The sequence below is a fragment of the Prorops nasuta genome, unplaced genomic scaffold (assembly GCF_024137725.1).
Source record: "Prorops nasuta isolate Cenicafe-Biocafe unplaced genomic scaffold, Cenicafe_Pnas_1.2 PNAS00019, whole genome shotgun sequence".
NCBI classification, from domain to species: Eukaryota; Metazoa; Arthropoda; class Insecta; order Hymenoptera; family Bethylidae; genus Prorops; species Prorops nasuta.
Window position 1 is genome coordinate 127,100 of NW_027116816.1, and position 20,246 is coordinate 147,345.

Sequence of the window (20,246 nt, forward strand, 5' to 3'; positions counted from 1 at the left end):
CTCCATCCCTGCCTTACGGGGTCTCACGAAAGGGAAAATCCTTTGGGCAGCGAAGCTTGGATAATCGCACTGCAAGCTATATTCGCGCGCTTCCACTACCACATAGAGCCTAGACTCGCTTTGCTGCAGCTGCAGTTGCCCATCCACGTGGAAATCATAGCTCGCTACGGGAGCCATCGAGACTCGAAATTGTCCGGAAATGCCAAGCGTAGTGTCCTCCACGGACTCTTTTTTCCTCCACTGCACCATCAAGCTCCCCCAGGAATTTTAAACTACCAAAAACTCTTTCAATGATCGATTGAATTCTCTCTCTCTCTCTCTCTCTCTCTCTCTCTCTCTCTAATTCGCTATCCGCACTTGTTCTCGCGTCTTTTAACCGCTCTGCAGATTCAACCTAATTTCGTGCCACTTTCTAAGAAAAACACAGACAGAAGATAATTTACTGCTTTTTTAGAAAAGATACAACAAAATTATGCAGGAAACTCGTTGAAATTTATATATATATATATTGTTTCGCTTTCTCTCTGCTTTTTTTACTATAATAATCTCAATTAACACGTATCGTTAAACGAAGGGTCTGATGTTTCGACGATAACATAAGTACGTTTGCTGAAAGTCTAGCTACACGTATAACCTTACGAAGTCGGATACTGTAAGAGAAGTTCCATGTTGTGGAGTCTGATGGGGAGAGAGGAGAATTCAAGTTTTGAACTCCGTTGACTAGTTGGCTAGAGATTGTATTGAATGTCAGTGTGTGAGAGATTACGCGCGGCTTAGAAATTTCTCCTCCTTCCCCATCCACCGTTTCGTTAAACTACATCCTTCCGAATCAATAATTGAGAGTTTCTTTCCCTTTCCCTCTTTATTATATCCTTTTTTGTATATATATATATATATATATATATATATATGTATTGTAGCACTCTTTAAAATTACTTTTAATGTAATTTAAAGGGTTATAAGTATGATTTAAAAAATGATTGACTTGTGTTTCGTTAAAAAGATTCTTTTATTTTACTTAAATCGTAAAATGTTATATTTTCAATCAAACATAAGAATGAATCAAATTTCAGACTTAGTCTATTCTTTTACATTCAATGTCTATACTTATCTAACTTTTCCACTCTGGTCTGTTCTGAAATAGCTTTTTTACGTTGCAACATATACATATAGTGTATATATATATATATATAAAATTTGATAAATATATAGGCACAACATTTGCATATTGCAATTAGCCTTTGCTATCTGTGCGTTTTAGTTGCGCACTAGCGTCATCTTCTCTTCCATTCTGTCAGATGGCCGAAACGAGAATCCGAGGGGATAGGTAAACCTCTATGGCATTGAAGAGAGCCAGCTTTCATATCCCATTTGGCCCTATTTTTCATAAGCGATATTAGAATCTATCACCGAGACCTGGCAGTCATCGCGAAGGGACGAGATAGGAGGTTTGAGGGAGACGTTAGAAAGAGATGTCGAATGCCGATAAAAAAGATAGAAAGACTTCCGATTATCGGTCGGGCAGGGACCCGGATCGCGAACGATTATCGACCCTATTCAAGCACTGACGTGAATGGATACGGGCTTGAACAGTCCCCTTGCCCCTCACCGTCTCGCGTCCTTGTCATCCTCTTGCCGAGCGAGATACTAAGAGGATGAGTGGCGAGGGGGAAGAGGGAGAGCCGCGAGGGAGAGAAAATCGACTTGCTCCATATATTACGCGGTCGAGCTGATATTTCATTCATCGCGTATCTCCATCTACCTTCTTGTTTGTCTCTAATCCCGCTCACCCTTTTTCCAGATACCTATCAAGAAATAGTGTCTGATTACTTCGATATACCATGCACGTACGTCTAGTCTATAAAATTTCTATAAAAAAAAAATCCTTCTTTACGCTCAGTGAGTTTCCCTACAATAAGTAACGTTCAACATAAACATTGTTTCGCAGAAAGGAAAAATAAATAAGAGGAAAATAACATTATTTTCATAATTATCAGTGTGTGCATTTAAATCTGCGATGGTCCATTATATTTTCTCAGAAAATAAATTCGGCTTTAATCAAAGTATCGGATGTAATTAGATAGAATATTTATGTAAGACGGACTGGAAGATAACTTAATTATTAAGATTTAATGTGTGCATGTGAGTAATTACGGCTTCAAGATCGAGTACGACTTTTCTTTATTTTCATATTTGTGAAAAAAAGAATACGTCATATTGTGACGCTATAAAGCATTGTTATGCGTGGGGCATGATTGACTAAAGCCCAAAGATGTTACAAATTTATGGGTAACCACAGGCAGAATCATCGTCTGATAAGAAGAGTACTAAAATTCTCGTTTCGCATAGGGTGTATTTTATATCTACTCCCAAAATGACTCGGCTGACCGAATACGCGTTCTCAGTTTTTTTACCGTCAATGTGTATTTTTCTGTCATACTCGATTGATGTTTTTCAACAGTCACTGAGAGCATATAGCTTTCAAACAGAAATCCTACTACTTGTGCTTAATTAATCGGAGGGCGCCTGTTGGAATATTCTTCAACCCTTTAAAAAACTATAAATCAGTATAAAGTAATGAGAATTCATTATATATCCCTGACAGCACGCGATATTCAAGGGTCTTCTTCGGCATGTTTATTGAACTTGTGGATATCCTCGGAGCGTTCTAAGGATGTCCCGAGGATATTTGTGCTATTGGGGATACCGTTCTTCTAATATTCTACATATTACTCCTTTCGAGTAAATGCTTTTCATAGCAATGTGTAGTGTTCTTCCGTACCCTGACAGTTCAATAGTTATACCCTTGCTATAAGGTAAACAAATAACTTAAATCGTAAAGAGATAACTCTTGTTCACGAAATGTAGCTATAATATTTAGTACAATTTAAGCCGGTACAATTCAAATGAATTTCTTTATTAATTTTTGGCATGTTTCCAGTTTCGTTTGCCTTATTGAAATTAATTAGGGTATGGATTTCTAGAAATATTTCACTATGACGTCATCCATGACACAAATTACCGTAATTACTAATTACAGTTTCAACTAGCTCGTCAATTACCTCGGCTACGTACAATCAGGAAAATGTGTCTATTATTGACTCGTCAAACACGGTACAGTATCGTCTATATTTTCAACTGTATTGCCAATATGGGTTAATTGCGCAAAGTTATAATGTTCAAAATACGTCCTGCATTATGATTTATACGTATGATACAGTTCCGCGCTGATTTCTACTATTTAGAATTAATTGTACGCGTTGCAAGTAATAGTTCTATTTAGCACATATAAAGAAAATTATAAAATGATAATAAGACTTACCTCTGTGCCTGTTGGTCTGTTTGTCAAACATCAGCATTGCATCCTCAATCTGAAATAAAATAGAATCTCATTTTAGATTAAATAATGATAAATGATCTGATAAACTTTTCAAATATATTTACTGCTCTTACTAAATTTATTCTATCAGATTTATACCAAGACCTATATAAAATACCGTGAAGAAATTTAAATGAGATCTTGCGTTTGGTTAAAGTCGTATATTAAAGTATTCTGTTGCAATGCTGAATGGAATATTACGGGAACTGCTACGAATTCAAAATAATCTACTCTATTTCGTGATATTAAAAAAAAAAGGTAAAAAGTGACGGAATACAATAATATGATCAAAATTATATTATAACGATAAGCTTTACTAGGGTACAACAAAATTTTTCCATAAAAAAACACACGATACGTATAATGATAAATCATTACATTTCAAGTTGTATCTGACGATGAGTATTGTATCCACTATGATAGATACATTTAAATTTGACGTGTATTGGGAAAACTCCTGTTTATATATAATTATAGTATTAAATTTTGCGTAAAAACTATATATGAATATACATCTTAATTAAATAGGAATTTAAACGAGAAAAATAATATATTGTTGCAAAAATCTGTTCGAAGCTTTATAATTAACTGCGCCGTGCAAAAAACTTGGATCGGCATTTAATAAACTACAAACATAACGAATAGGGTGAAAGATAGATTATTGTAACTTAATCTAAAATTTAACGAGAGTAATTTAAAATAAAACAGAATGTCATTACGTATAAGGTAATTAGAGAAAGCATCGAGTGATTTGCTTAATTTTACCTTCGATTATAAGTTTCATCATTTAATCTTATAAATCGACGGTTTATCCCTTGAATAAGCGTTTTTATCAAATATTATAGCAGTACTGTCGGCCTCTATTTATATTGTTGTAAAATTTTATTTCGTGGGGGGTGGTGGATCATAACAAATTCACTTATTTGCTGATAAATTTTATTTTACTCCGCTATGCTTTCCTTACAAAAAGATCCGCTTAAAACTAAACTGCTACCTACAAATTTGGATTGATTCGCATAGTCTATCCAAAACTTGTTAACATTTTCTTCTAGTGTACACTGCAATCATAATAATTCATATTATTGTCTACTGACTAAGACACCTCCGTGCTTAGGATTTGTGGTGCCCTGCGCCTTCAACCAATACGGCCACAAATGTGTAACAGAATTGTGCTCGAGATTACCACTCAGGTCATTACCTGTCTCTCCATATAACCACTACCTTCAATTACCAAGGTATATACAGTGCAGCCTCAGGAAGAATCCCTAGCCGTAAGTTGTCAATGTTCGGCTCTCAGTCACCATTGATTGGCTTATGGCACACCATAAACCTAACACGAACCTTCAAATAACCAAATCTTAACGTAACGCAATGATTTATTTCCTTCTTAACATGTTCTCACACATTCGCAAGCCGCCTTTGCATTATAAACTTAAATCTTTTCTAAACTTAAATTAATTTTAACTTAATTAACGATTTTTAACGTACAATTGTCTTTCTTAAGAAAGTAAAATCGATCGTGGTAAGCTCGTTTATAAGAATAAGGGCGGTGGTGCGATAATGGTTTTCAAAGGTCGAGGCTAGAGTCGTCAGCGGGAAAAGTCAGTAGTTGACTTTTGCAGGAGCATGAATCGGGCGAAATGACGAAGAGATTCGGGCGTGTATCCTTGCGGATACTACGTATGTGTCGTAAAGCACAGCTGGCCTCCGAGATTTACGCGAAGCATGCTGCCGCGGAAGGCGATGCTTTGTCGGAATTGTAGGGCGTTGCGAGGGTAGTCGGAAGGCCAAAGTGCGACCGAGATTGTGAAAGAGGAGCACAGAGCCGTCAGCAAGAGAAAGCTGGATGGGCAAACGGGATTTATAGGACATTGGAAACAATAGGGATTTACCTTTACCCCTTTGCTTTTTGAATCTCATATAGCGACATTAAAGTATACCGCGAGTTTTCAACGATAAACCTATATTAATTCCTCCATCTCGATAATTTCCCATATGTCAAATTTTCCTCCCACTCTTTAACCATAAAAGAACCGAGTCCGTTACGTCGTTACCTACATTCAGGGTGTATTAATATTATTGAAAAGTTTGAACACGTTATTGACATTGCATAGACACCATTGGCGCTCTGATAATTTATAGTAACTGAAAGCTATTGAAGAATATATGCACTCTATGCGAGACATCAATTATTTAATACAAGTCGCGAGATTGTGCAGCATCTATATAACGTATCCTTTTCATTGAGAAGTAGATGAAGATCGATAAGTAGGACGTATAAAGAGGGAAACGACGCTCTGCCAAGTAGCAAAAGGCACTGCAATCTCAACGATAATAATAGGTATCAGCTGCAATAAAAGAAACGGTTTGGAGTTATTGCTGGTTGGGGGTGCGGTGAACGATATTTGAGAGGGGTGTGCGTCAATCTAGGATCGTTTAACGCTTTCATACCCCATGGACAATGCATTATCCAATGCGGGGATCACTTTACGATACAGCGTCAAATCTGTTCTGGTCACGGTGATAACCAAACTTTCGTCCTCTGGCCGGACTATGGATGGAAATGGCCCAAAATATAATATCAATAACCCCCCAAGCACCTTGGGCTCAGCTATTTTACTCACTCGCCTCTACAGCTATATTTACGACACTGCCATTATATGCATGTAAACGTAATCCGAGATAACAATTAAACCTTCCCCTTGAAAATTAAATCGATTGAATTTAAAGGAAAAAATCGTTTCATTTTATACCTATAACTATTGCTCCTTACTTGCCTCTTTGCGCGTACCAGCTTGCAAAGGCTTGTTTGAATTTCGTTATACGACGCTGAATGGAAGCTCCAATTATAAATTTAAAAGCTTTTGTACTACTTAACTTTTAATCATTCGAAATGAAAAATTGTCTGTTTTTATAACTACAAAATTTCCTGTTATCTAACTAGGGTATCGGGCATAGGTTTTGGAGAAACTATTTAATTGCATACATGAATGAGTCGTGAAAAATTAAAGTTAACAAAGTTTTCCTCAGTTATGGTAAATCCAATTTATTCCTCTTCTTAACGGACTGTTTCCTATACGTTGACTCTCTTTATATCCTATTGGGCTTTTATACTTGGTTAAAGGCCTATTACTGCAGTGATTCCATTGGAGTAGCCCCAGGCGATCATCCGTCTGTTTATCCTCTTTATGTTCTGCAATATCGTATTCTCGCCCAAAACACGATAAATATTTGGGTCAAAACTTTTGTAATAAAGGCTATTTATCCGATTATGTCCAATACTTTGAAACTATACGAATGGGGACTCATAATTGGTAAAAAAGATGTTTTGTTTGATCGAATGATTTTACCAAAAGTACAACGATGATTTTTACGTTGTGAGGCCAATCCATGTAGGTATATACACAGCTTATGGAGGGATAGATTGCACATTGGATATCCGCGTGACGCGAAATGCGTTAATCCACATTTTCTGGTTGGACAATTTTAACGCTTCCGGTGATGAAAGTTTTTAAAAGTACGAGAGGGCCGAGTGGCTGAGGATTTAAAGTTTGCGAGAGAGAGAGAGAGAGATAAGGATTGAGAGCGGTCAAATGCGAGAAAGAGCTTTTATAGAAGCGAGTAGAAGGGGTAGGTTGTAATTTTTGATTTTTTTGTAGTACAAGAGAGAGTTGTTGGTGGAAGACTCCCCCGTGAGAAGATTCTCTCGGGGCGAAGGTAGGAGTGACAATCCCTGCGGAGCAATCGGGTACCGGTGAGTGGGCGAGATGTACCTTATATTACAAGTTCGATTCCAGTTGCGTTACAGCTCTCGGTGGACCCGACTAAAGTAGATTGCTGTCTTGTCTCTCTTGCTTTTATACGCGGTGACAATTTTCTTTCTGAAGAACTACCGGGTCCTCATTTATCCCCTATACAAGGCTTTAGCCTTATCCATAGACAGCTAAGGGTACCGTTGTCCCTGCTATCTCGCCTCGCTCGCTCACTTTATTCGCTGAACTAATTTAAAAAGGCAGTCGAATCTGGGTCAACCGGCCAATTTCCCGCTAGGGAAGTATTTTCCTCTCCCCACTAAGCTTTCGTGGTGAAATTTTCTCGAAGGATTTGAATGAGTCTAACGCAATCAACGAATTCATGGTACTTGACACTTGGAACGAGGAAAACACACTCGCTAAAAACTTTACAAATGAAAGATATTTTCTAAACTTAATCAATTACTAGGGGATAATTAAACTTCAAGATTGTCTCTGGGATAGAGAGCAAGGATTACCGCGTTAATAAAACAAAAACTGAGAGATAATAGGGACTGCATTTTATTCCATCGCTTATATTAATTGTTAAATTAATACAACGCTGCTCGCATAGCTCTATTTTAATTAAAAATTGCAAGTTAAAATCGGTGGGATTGCAAATGTATATGTACATATATATATATAGACTGAGGTAAAATTTGTATATAAATGCCACCGCACGTAGAGTTAAAATAGCTATTCGCATCTTTGCAATTAAAACGCACAGCACGAAGTGCTTTTGGATTTAAGTAAGATTCTCCTGGGTAAAAGGCGGCGGCGAAAAATATGGCCATGAGATAACCTAATGCGATAATCGATTCCCGCAGGAAGCCCGTAATTGCATTTAGAGGCAAAAGAATTATCCTGAAATAAACACTTCTACCATTGGAATCGGATCCGCGCTTGAATCCTTAGCAAGTTTGGCCGTTTTTGCCTTAACGCCAGCTCGTAAAACGACGCGGGTTTAGCAGAAGCTGGATTTTCCATTCTCCCTATCCCTCTCGCACGCCCTCCGACTCTTCCACCATCCCTTTCCTGCCAGCATCAACAGAAGGACGACTGTTTCAGAATTTTCAAAGAACAGGGCATCCTCCTTTTTCCGCTTATCTTGCCCGTTTTTCCACTCGCACTTACCGCAGATTCCTCTCCAACAATCCTCCTCCTCCCATTCCTTTTTCCTCCCCATCTCCATACTACGTTTCCTCCTTCAGCTCGACTCTGTGTCACACACCCTTATGCTACCCTATATACCCTCCCACGACGTATACGTACTCTTCGATATCTCTATATCCTCCACCTATACGCTTTGATTTTTATTCTCTCCTCTACTTTGCTTTCGGTTATAAAAGCGCGGGGCGTGGCCTTGCGATTTTTTCCCTTGGCCCCATCCGTATCGCACGCTGTGCACTAAAGCCCTTGTATCACGCGAATTTAGTATGCAGCGGAGTGTATTAAATCTTCAACGTTCCCCGAATTCCAACTCCCTGTTTAGTTTAGCTTCTGATTCCAGTGTGCTCTTGCTGCACTCGTTACTATCCCTTCCATGCACCGGCCACCCTTTTCTTCTCGCGGCTATACCGTTTAGCTGGCGAATCACTTTAAACGTTTCAATGCTATATCGCAACTATTAGCTACACTCGATCAAATAATATATTTAACTTTGACATATTGGCTAAAATATACTTTTCCATTGAAGAGCGCGCTATTTTCTGTATTTATTTCCCGCTAATAAATGATTTGACATAATATTTGCTCTCATTGATAATCGGATATAATTTTATTAGATAAAGTAACCCAGCTTATTGGCTGAAATATGGCATAATACAAGTTCCCTGCGACTGTCACTCTGAAATATCTCGTGCCCAATTACTAGCAATAAAACACCAATCGAGATACAGCAGCAAATACATTTTACCAGTATCGCTCTGCTCCTCTCTATGCGGCATTGATGATAATTAGAAAAACAATAATTATCGCTGGATCGATGTTGTTGTCTCACGGGGGACAGCTGGAAAATACTTTTTACGATCTATATACCATGGCCTATGCTAATTTAATTGATGCGACTGCAATATTGTAATATAAAACAGAAAAGTTGTTTTTGTTGTGTAATAATTAATCAAGCAAAGTGTACACGTCATAAGATATATAATTTGACCGACGCAGCAAATTTGAAAAAAGTTTAAAAGTTTTGTGGTAAACATTTTATTGATAATTAAAAAAGTGAAACGAGCGCAAACAAATATTTGTGGAAAGAGTTGTTTATAAATGTTACTTGACTCATTTTTTGTGTACAGAGAGATGGATAGAATTTTTTTCATCCTCTTCCTTGTCCTGCTTTTAACATGTCTTTTTGCTTTGGCCGTTTCAACCCTAAAATTGGCTCATGCGCACGTTTGGGCTAACATTCGCAAAAATGTCTGCGCGCACACACACACACACGCGCGCGCGCGCGCGCGCTTTATAGAGCTGTACGCGTCGGAACACTGATTCTCCTTTACTTGGCTTCAATTCAAGCTTGGAAAACAGGTCTCTCTTCCCTATCGCAACAAAACTGTATTGAAATTCAGGATCAGTTGCCATAGCTCGGGAATAATAATGGAAATTAAACTGGCACGCTGATTGCAAAACTACACACCCTTTCTTTGCCCGGCCTTCATTTTATAGTATCAACTGTGTTTTAAGGGCGGTGAATTTTTAACAACTATAGTCCGTCGTTATAGCCGTACTCTCGTGAAAAACTATTCAATTACCTGTTCCGTCGATTCTGAAATTCAGTAAACATAAATCTAACGCTGTAAAATGTTATGGAAAGCTTTCGCTCATCGATTCGAGGGATAGGGCCGTTATATTTGTGCGTGCAACTTTTTTTAGCGTGACTCGAGCAATTTAGTTGCTTGAATATTGGGGGTGAATAATGATACGGAAAGATTAGAGAGAAGGAGAAACGGGAAAAGAGAAGAAGAATTGAAGTTGTTGGCGAAGAGATAGGCGGTGAGTTGATCCGTTTATTCAGCGACACGTAAGCCACCCACATCTTTCCGGCAATTCCAGCGGGAAGGGCATGCAGTAAACTTTATGGGAAATTCGGTGTTTCGAGCAAACAAGCACATGCCGCCAGTACGACTATCAATACACGTCGGATGTTCGATGTGGATCGATACCATTCCCGTTGCTAGTAAAGGACGCTACTGGAGATTGGGTTTGCTCTTGCAGAACGCCAACGGTTTTACCGCGTACTCCACTCTTGCGTTGAAAAAATTACTCCAAAACTTTTTCTCCTTTTCCCCTTTTGCATCCCTTTCTCTCTCGCTTCTTTTTCCCTCTTCCAATGCTATTCATTTGCCTCTGCATCATGGTAGTTACGTACCTACCTATTTCTTGTTCTTTATAAATACGTCGAATAACCATTCTCTTTTCTCTTTTGAATCATCCCACTGGTCTTTAAATAATTCTTCAAACGTATAATACGCCATTCTCTTTTAAATGCTGAAAGTTTACTTAAGCTCGACTATCGAAATAAGTTCAACAAAGAAAGAGAGAAAGAGACCCAGTTGTACCTAAGTTCTTCCAAGCACAATATGAACTTAATGCAACTTCTATCTCTATTTTCGACAGTCTTCGCGAGCTCAAATAGCTGCAATCGGATTTGTAAAGAAGTATACTCGAGAAGTATTACTATTTTTAGTTTGGCATCGCGATTAGCAATTTGCTTAATTTCAAGAGATGCCCCAGTATTTTTAATTAAGCTTTGAATAATGACGAAGAAGCAAGTGTTTTGGTAGAGCTAGGAGAGACTTTTCAGATTGATCGATTAGCTGTTTAAAGTGCATTAAAAGTTTACACGGATAATAGAGGAGAAGGATTAGGTAACTAAAGTGCTCTCTCTCTCTCTCTCGCTTTGTTTGTTACCACCGATCGGCCATCCATTTGTCGAGCACGTAATATCCTCGCCTCATCGTTTTCCCAAACTGTTCTGCCCGAGTTAGTGCCATATAATGTACCAGGTACGATTGGATCCATCGCCAATACGAAAATCACTGCTCATCTCTTCTTACTTATTTATCATATATCGACTGCGAAATATAATACTCCAGTGGAATACGTATATAATCAATAAATCATACGACTATTACCTTCTAATTCCATTTCATTATTGAAATATTATCGATTACATGCACGATAGGCTTCTAATAGTATCTTTGTGTTGCTTCGTAAATCCATTATTGAATATTTAAGCCGCCAATCGAATATGCAATATAAATGAAGCGAGTGCTCAGTAAACAGGAATGCGCAAGCTGCGCAATAACCTAAAGGGACAAAAAAATCTTATCCAATCTATATGGAAAGTTTTATCTTGGAAAACATTTCTCTCCCCTTTTCCTCCCGCAGTGGACTAATGAGCAGTATAGTAACGATTCTCCGGTGATTTTTCATTTATACATGGTCCAGACTCGTATAATTGAAGGCTGCGAGAGTAAATTTGCGTGTGTTTCCCAAAGAGTGTCAGGACAAATAAATTAAGGCGCCTACACGTGGCACCAAAGCGAAAATTTAAGATATCGAATATCGTTTTTCGATTGGCACTCGGCTAAACTCCAAATGCAAAGGTAATGGGAGTTTGTCAGGTGGACGTGTCATGATCGGCCAATCATTTTCGATCTTACCATCCCTCTCATTAGTTTTTCGTGCCTCATTCGCCAAATTATACCGTATTTTGCGGACCATCTATATCACTTAGCTGCACCAACGGAACATACACTTGCAGCGCAGCTTCGCTAGAAATTTACATTACGTTACATTGCTTATATAAAGCTCTGCCGTTTAATTGCATACATTCAAATGTTACTTAATTTATCATTTCCACTACGCTAATTTGTAACGTGCAGATTTGCTACAAAAGGTGAGTTTTATTCATGGATTTAATTGAATTATGGCTGCCATTGCTAACAGTATGAATATGGAATTAAATAATGCATCGGTTGATTTTCCACTTTAGCTGTGCGAGCAGAGAGAAGCAGGTGGAAAATACTATACGGGATACTATTGTGTCAAATAGGTTATATTAAACGTTAAGCAACATGACGAATAATTTGTTAGTCGAATGGTCTCGCACGCTTGGATTAGTTATGGGTTTCGTAAAGTGGACTGGTCAGCTGGCGGTTCAACACGTCTCTGCTTCCAAACTTTGGTAAACAGTTTAGCCAATGTATATTAAGACGCTAACTTTACCACCAATTTACACAAAGTGGTCGTAAACCGAACCGGTGGTCTACGTTGTGCTACACCCTTGCGGATCGAAACTACCGCGGTTGATTTCATCTTAGAGTTCTGACATACAACGCCGGCATTGAACCGAACAAATTTTAGACCAGACTTTGTCGTTGTAGGGTTCCAGTCTCTGCAACACGCATACGCAAAGATCTCTCTCTCTCTCCCTCTCTCTCTCTCTCTCTCTTATCTTTGGTGGTTCCCTGTGTTTCACAGCAACTTCTTCTCATAAACACAGATACTTTAGTTACATCATCCTGCTACTATACCTCCGTGTTAAAAATAAAAGTCGTAAATGACACAGTTGTGATAATTCCAGATAATTAAACGTTTAAAAATGAAAATACTTCTCTATGCATGATTCGAAAACATTCTTTAGGATCATATATGAATTAATGAAATATACCAGATGCAATGTAGGAATTTCATGACGTAAAAATTGCATGTATCATCACTGAGCTCGATAACACACGAAATACTGAAGAGTTTTGTGAAAAATGATGATGGAATCATGCGAGCTGAAGCATTTTACAGTCGGAAAGTCAGATCTGGTTATAGCAAAGCCTACAATGGCTGACAGCAACCCGTTACCGTTCCTGACGTCGCGTCGTCGGGTTGGTTTACTGATCGTTGCTTTTCTAGGGTCGAGAAAAAAAAAAAAAAAAAAAAAAAAAGAAAGAGGTAACAGTTAGGGGGCTGCAGTCTCCGTTCTCCAGGGGCTTCTTAATGCCATTACTTCTGGTTTTACTCGAGTACACCCTTTCTGCTTTAGACTCGCAACGTCAATTACTAGAATCTGACGTCTTATATAGTTGTCGCGATTCTTGGCTCGTCTTTCAAAAGAACATGTATTGCAATTTTTTCAAGATAATCCTACCAATTTCTATGCATCAGCGTGGTCGTGAAACTAACGATTCTCTTTTTTATATAAAAAGAAAAAACAAAGAAATAAAAGTAGCGATTACGTGTCCCATCGACGGTATAACCTAGCAGGAGAAATAGTCAGCAATGTGGAACTGTATGTGGTGAATCGATCAATCCGAAAGTCAAGAAGACTATGCTTGCCCGTTCTTTCCGCGATTTCATTTCCTTTCCTTCTGTTTGAAATGGTTTATTCAGCATACGTCAACCTCGTTTCCTGTTGCAGTAAAAGGATAATCGTGTCCTTCCAGACTATGCCGGGCACGCGCACCGGTTTCTGGGAGTAGGCACCATAAAGTATTCAACGTGCGACAGTACCGTATGTCGATTGGAGTATCGGTTAAGTCAAGAGTATTACGAGCACGAAGATTCAACCCCTTTCGCGAACTCCCTCTCCCTCTCCTGTCTGTTGAGAAGTATATATACGTTCTCTACTACGATCTTCTGTACACTGCTGCTATCAGTTCGATTGTCACATCAATAAAAGCGCTAACTTTAGTCCGCTTTAATCGTTTGTAAAGCTGGAAACTGCAGTCATCATGGATCGATCATTAATCTGCCGATTCGGTGGGTGGACATGCCGAAACAAACTGTCGCCCTAATCTAGTGACGTATCGTGCGTTATTACGACTTTCGAATGAATAATGGTACAAATAAGTGGTCACTGCAAATGTAGCTATACGTTGTCTTCCTATATTATCTTTTGGTACGAAGCATCATCGTATATATTATAAATTCTCTGGAAAACATGCACTTAAAATATGTGCTATAGAATATACTAAATTTAGGATTGATTCAAGAGTTTTCATTATGGATAGTTTTAATTCAAATCATATTTGGTCAAGCTCAATAGTCATATTTTGGTATTACAGCAGCCAATTTTTATGCTCGTTTGCATCAACCATGTAAATTCAATAGCATTCCTTTTCAGTGTGTATAAATAATAACATTGTACATGTTGAAAATCGGTAAAATAGAATCGAAGCAAAGTAATTTAAAGAAAAATCTGCTAATTTCACTCACCGAGCTTAACGAGTATTGCAAGTTGGAAGGTTTCGATTCATGCAAGCTACGGTAAATCGCTGGTAGGAGGGTGTATACTTAACTCTTACGCTTAGACACGCGCGTGTGCATTCCGTGACTTTGCATTGAACGTTATAACCTCGAACCAGCCGAACGAAAGCCAAGCCATGCTAATAGCAAAAACCCGAATATTAGCTGCAGTTATGTTATATAGATACCACATGAATATACCTGCAGTAATTGGTAAAACTTTCCTTTTCAATCACGTGAACGCAGACCTACATACTTTTTAACCCTCCATTGACAGCAGCCAAGCTAGGTGTATGTAATGACCTAACCAATTAAATTTATTCCCTTGCGGAATATTTTCGAGAACTTGTGTGAAATAAACGAATTTCTCGCTCTAACAAGTTATCTATAATAAAACCGTTAGTGTTGTTGCTAGGTTAACTAAAAACATATAAATATACGAGAAAAAGTGATAAGCCCGAACAGAGAGACTTTCTGTGTTAGAATACGAAGAGGCGCATAGTGTGTACACGCATACGCGCCCTTATTTGTATAGCTGTGATTGCACCCACAAGTTAAGATAGTAGTATGCGGAGACTCGTTGAAAAGCTGAGTGTATCGGATATACATATATAAAGTTATACCGGAGATCGCAGTTAACGAATTCGTTTCATAGCTATGCTTTACTTTCAATTTATGATAAGAATATGCTGATATATGCTTTGGCGTAAAGGGAATTAGTTATAAGACGTGCATTACTGTTGAATGTCCTCGGTAAATTTCGAAAGTAAAAATTCGTTTTTCTTGCGCTTCAAACGGATTCTATTATAAGATATTAAGATTGCCGCACTTTGTACATAGTTTTGTTTAATTTAAAAAATATTAGCAGGATTTTTGTTTAGCGTTATATTCCTAAAAGAGAGTCAATTTTATTATTATCGAAGTATTCGATCAGAATAAGCGTTTATCTGTGCACTATTGCGGTCGTAGCTAGGGAAGCGAATTGTTCGCGAATACGACGAAGCGTAAGTGGACTCCTGGGGGATAATACAACCGGGAATTTGGCCAGGCTCTGCACTTCGTAAATTTGAGTTATTTGCCGATCCTTCCTTTTCCCTCGCGCACCCTCTTTTGCTCTTATTCGCTTGCTTCCTTAAGGATTCTCCAGGAAGTGAGTTATGGTCGTAGACCCAAGCTCTTTTACCCTCCAAAGCTTGGAAACGAGTGAGACTTTTCGAGACAAAAATATTAGCAATGATATGCTCGATATTTTATTCCACACTATCCTTTAAAGAGACGTGAATTTAAACTTATAACCGTATATATAATGCATACAAAGTAAGAAAAAAATCTTTACAAGAATTTTTCGACGAACGTCTTCATTGATTATCCAAGTTTTTCAGCGAAGAATCGATATTTCAGCTGTGCAACGCACCGACAGCGTTGTTAATAGAACTGACAGATCTAAAAATTATTAGAATAATTATAATATAGACTAAAATGAAGAAATCGAAATAGAAGAAATTCGGATCTCTTGTACTTTTAGGAGCCAGCTGCTATAATTGGCTTGGATTACACGAAGAATTATTTAAAGTATTTTCAGGGGTCGATGAGGCAGTAGAAAGTTAAGAAGATGCCTTTGATGAATTATTATTCGTTGGCGAAAGTTTTAATATACTGTGAAAGAAAGAAAAAAATGCTGGAGCGTCATCGCGCGCACACCTTCGAATATATACGGACACAAGTTTTATGGAAGGGGAGCTGCTTTAGGGAAGTGAGATTCGGTAACATCACTGTGAAATAAGTCACACGAGAGCGAATAAGCAAGAGTCTTATGTACATTAAGTCGCAGTTTCATTCTGAAATATGTCGCGACTGCCAAGTGTTACGGGTTCGAGGAGGACTGGAGGCGTGAATTTAAATATGAAAAAGTACCTCTTCAAAATTTAGAGGCCATTCCCAGGAGCCGTGTGGCGCGAGCGTAGCTGGCAAAAATATATTGACCAAGCCGGCAACGCTTGGCGCGTTAGCACCGATGGACAATATTTTCCACTGTCTTACAATCAGCCACTTCGAGTCTACTAACTGGAACGCTCGTCACTTTAGCGACGTAAATAAGTTGTTGCGTATTGGGAATGTCGCTCTCATACGGGGGGAATACTTTGAAAAAGCAATCTTTCCTCCAGAGACGTTATAAAGAAGCTCTTTGACAAATAAATCTGAAACGTTTATCGACATTCGCGATCGCGCTACCTACTTTCCCGCAATCTTCGTAGATTTAGATATTCTCCGATAGAGCGAGGCTCGTTATTAATATTGTGTTATCAGAGGCAAAAAATTAATTATAATTGACGAAATTCAATTTCTTCATAATCAGCTTCTGCTACTTTGTGAAATAGTGTGGAAAATGGAATGATACATAAATAAAATTATTTTTAAGTAGAAGAAAATGGAATTTGGGTTTGAGTTAAGAATAAAAATTTAATCAGGCTTTTGGTGCGAGTAATGAAAGGACCAGCGTGCAAAGTTTTCTCTGGGTCTGACTCGGTCAACTCGAAGCGGATTACAAGGCTACGAGCATTAGGAGACACTTGGCAGAAAAGTCCTCTTGGTCCGCGAGAATTCACGCGTCTTGTTCACCGATTGGAAGGCAAACAGTATCTTGCAATAAGGTGGGTAGACTACGTCGCGTGGTGCAGCTAACTTGACGCGAATAAAACCAGCGAACCGCTGCTCGTACTCTCTCCTTTCGGAGGGTTGTATCCACCTCGTCCCCTTCGACTCTCTTCGGCCTCCACAACTCCTTCAACCTCTTCAACCACCCCTCACTGAGCAAACTTTCGCAATCTTTTTAATTGTATTGCCCTGAAAGCTGGTGATAGAAAAGTTCTTCTTCCATTCCTTCGTTTTCTAGAACACTCGCTTCATCGTACCTCTTCGTCTTCTTCTTCATCATCATCTACTTCTTCTTCTTCTTTCTTAAGTTCACTGATGTAGTACCAAGCTCTTTTCTCCACACTTCCATCTTTACTCAGTTCGGGCAAATACAGATACAGAAAAATGCTCTGCTAATTTTCTGAGTGCAAACAGCCATTTTCGATTTACGCGACTGGTTATACAGCTTAAAAAATATGGCCTTCGGCTCTCTCCCTTCTTCTTAATAAACTTAAAACATATGTTAGTTTGTAAACTAAATCATTCTCTTTCTTTTATTATAATTGAACGAACCATCTTTTTCTCTTAATTATATACAAGCTACGGTCTCTACATATTTCGCACTTTAGCAAACTCTGCTATCGCCACTGATATTCTGTTGCGCATAATAGAAAACTAAGCGAAAGCAAATGTACAAAGTTGTTAAAAAACGTTTGAAAATACTGCAAGCGATACATCACAAAACAATTACAGCTTTATCTCCGCGGAACACTTTTGTTTCGCATTCCTTACGGCGCTAAATCCAGCTTCTTTGTCAGTCTCCTTGCCTAATTCGCTTATTTCAAGAGACTCTCCCCTCTCTCATCCTCCCCGTCCCTTTTCCTTTCAACGCTCACTTATCCCTCTGCTTCCATACAAGTTTTTCGAAACTTATTCCTTTTCACAAATTTACTGCAAATAACTCGTGTTAACGTTTATTTTTATGCATGTATTTTGTATTGAAAAAAACATGTCTCACTTATTTCCATGTATTTGTATAAAGTATATAGTTCAATTTACTTAACACGTTGGTGAGTGAAACTTTGTTGTTAAATTAAATTTGGATTTTACCAATTACGGCTATACGCTACTGACTTTAATAAAGAGATCCGAGTAATCAATAGTTTAAAGCAAAGCCGTTCCGTTTCAATCTCGCATTACCATCGGCAGCCCTTAACTATTCTCTAAGCCATGCAAACTTTGAAAGTTTCAATCGTGTGTTTTGGGATTCGACCCTGTAGCGCCGGAGTTAGGAAAACTGTTTGGGATATACTATAGAAAGGGCGAGAGAGCTGAGAATGGATACAAGAGAGATGGTAGAGGCATATCTTATTTGCTCCAGCATCCCTCTGGCAACGCCTGTATCCCGTAAACACCTGTAGCATCCTGATGCTTCCTTCCTTGCCGCTAGAAATACGCAGGAGCGATAAAAGAATAGTAGGAAACGGAAGAACAAACGTTGCTCTTATACGAAAATGCTAAAGGCTAACCGACAACGAGGGAAACATATCGAGAGGAGAAAAGATGAAGCGAACAATCGAGATACTCTGTATAAGTGTGTGTTGGTGTGAGATACAGGGAAATACGGAGAGAGAGAGAGAGACAGAGAGAGAGAAACATGAGGTTTTATATGGCAAACCTAGTAAATAGTGACCATATACAGAGAGAAACAATAACAGAATAATGGTTCAATCGGATGATTACATATATATGTATATATATATATATATATATATATATCCCGATGAAGTACACCATAGTCATATTTTCGTAGCTTTTTCGATATCATATTATGTATAGAAACTATAGAATCGATCCGTTTCTGCCTGTCTGCCAGGAAAACACCTGTATCATTCTGCTAGAGTCTACCCTGTTACGCGCGAGTCTCGAGTCCCCGCTCTCGGAATATTATTATCTTTGTTTAAGCTTCGACTAGTCACGTAGAACAGCGCGCATGGTGCGAGCATCAAAATGCCTACTGGCGATGGATCAGACTCTGCATTATTTATGTTAATCGTAATATCAGCGTAAAACTGCAATATCCTGAATTTCCGGTTTCATCCTATTTTCAATATAACCTAGCTAATAATATCCTTGCATTGTAGTTTACATGTAAATTTCAACTAAGGCAGCACACAGGCTATCATAAATTTCCATTATGTCATTAGGCTTATCGAACTGTGAATTAATTGATATCGACACGTGAACCTATTTTGCTCTGACAGCTATTGCAAGATTAAAATACTTTAATATTAATTTATCTTTCAAATATAAATTCCAAGTCAACCGTGAGTTGTCGAGTTGTATACTTTTAAGATTTATCGACACAATATTTACGTGTAACTAAAACTGTGTAATATATAAACCCTGCACATGTGAATGCTACATTTAATCGAAATAAAATTATTCAACACCGATGGCGATCAATGAAATTAATATAAATATTACTAAAGCATCCTGATAAGGCAAATGCGAGTTGCCTCTAAAGGTGTATTGTGGTCGTGCTATGGAAAAGGCTAAACTATATTATTGGCAGCGATCAGCGAAGAATAACTCAAATATGGAGGATGGATTTTGACAGAATGGTTGTGGAGTTTGTGAGTTGAAAATATAGGGGATGTGCGTACGCGAGTGGCAGAGAAGAGGATGAGGAAGGGGCGGAGGGGAGGGGGTGGAGTTTATAGAGAGAGAGAGAGAGAAAGAGTAAAGGGGGTCTATCCGTGGTTGCAACATATGTCGAAAACAGGGCAACAAATCATAGCCGCTATACACCGGTGCCAGTGACCATTGGCCGCAACGAATAATGGAGGGTAGCGATGCCCAGTATCGATACATCGAACAATCGAAGCGAAGCGTAGCGCGAACCGTGAAACCGAACGAATTTCGTGGTAGTCAACGAATGGACAGTGGTGGTAGCAGGCCAGAACTGCCCAGAACTTGCCGTCCCGTGCACCGCGCCAGCAGACCTGCTCCCTAACAACGCGTACGGACAACGATTCGATTATAAAACGGCGCTCGCTTGGCAGTCTTCGTCATCGTCACGCATTACGCTCTGTCTCTCTTTAATTTTCTATATCCCTTTCCTACTCTCTCCCTCTCCCTCTTCATTTCCCTCATCCTCTTGTACCCTTATACTCCACCATTTGGTTCTACCTCGC

At 38.7% G+C, this 20,246-nt stretch overlaps 1 protein-coding gene across 3 annotated transcripts in view; it reads right to left on the bottom strand.

Annotated features, from left to right (window-relative positions):
* Positions 1-20,246, bottom strand: part of Rbp6 (RNA-binding protein 6) — a 509,520-nt gene that overhangs the window by 75,536 nt on the left and 413,738 nt on the right. For all 3 annotated transcript variants that reach the window (XM_066739196.1, XM_066739197.1, XM_066739199.1), the window contains one exon: positions 3,323-3,371. In XM_066739196.1, the coding sequence (XP_066595293.1) occupies positions 3,323-3,371 (49 nt within the window). The remainder of the gene's footprint in view (positions 1-3,322; positions 3,372-20,246) is intronic.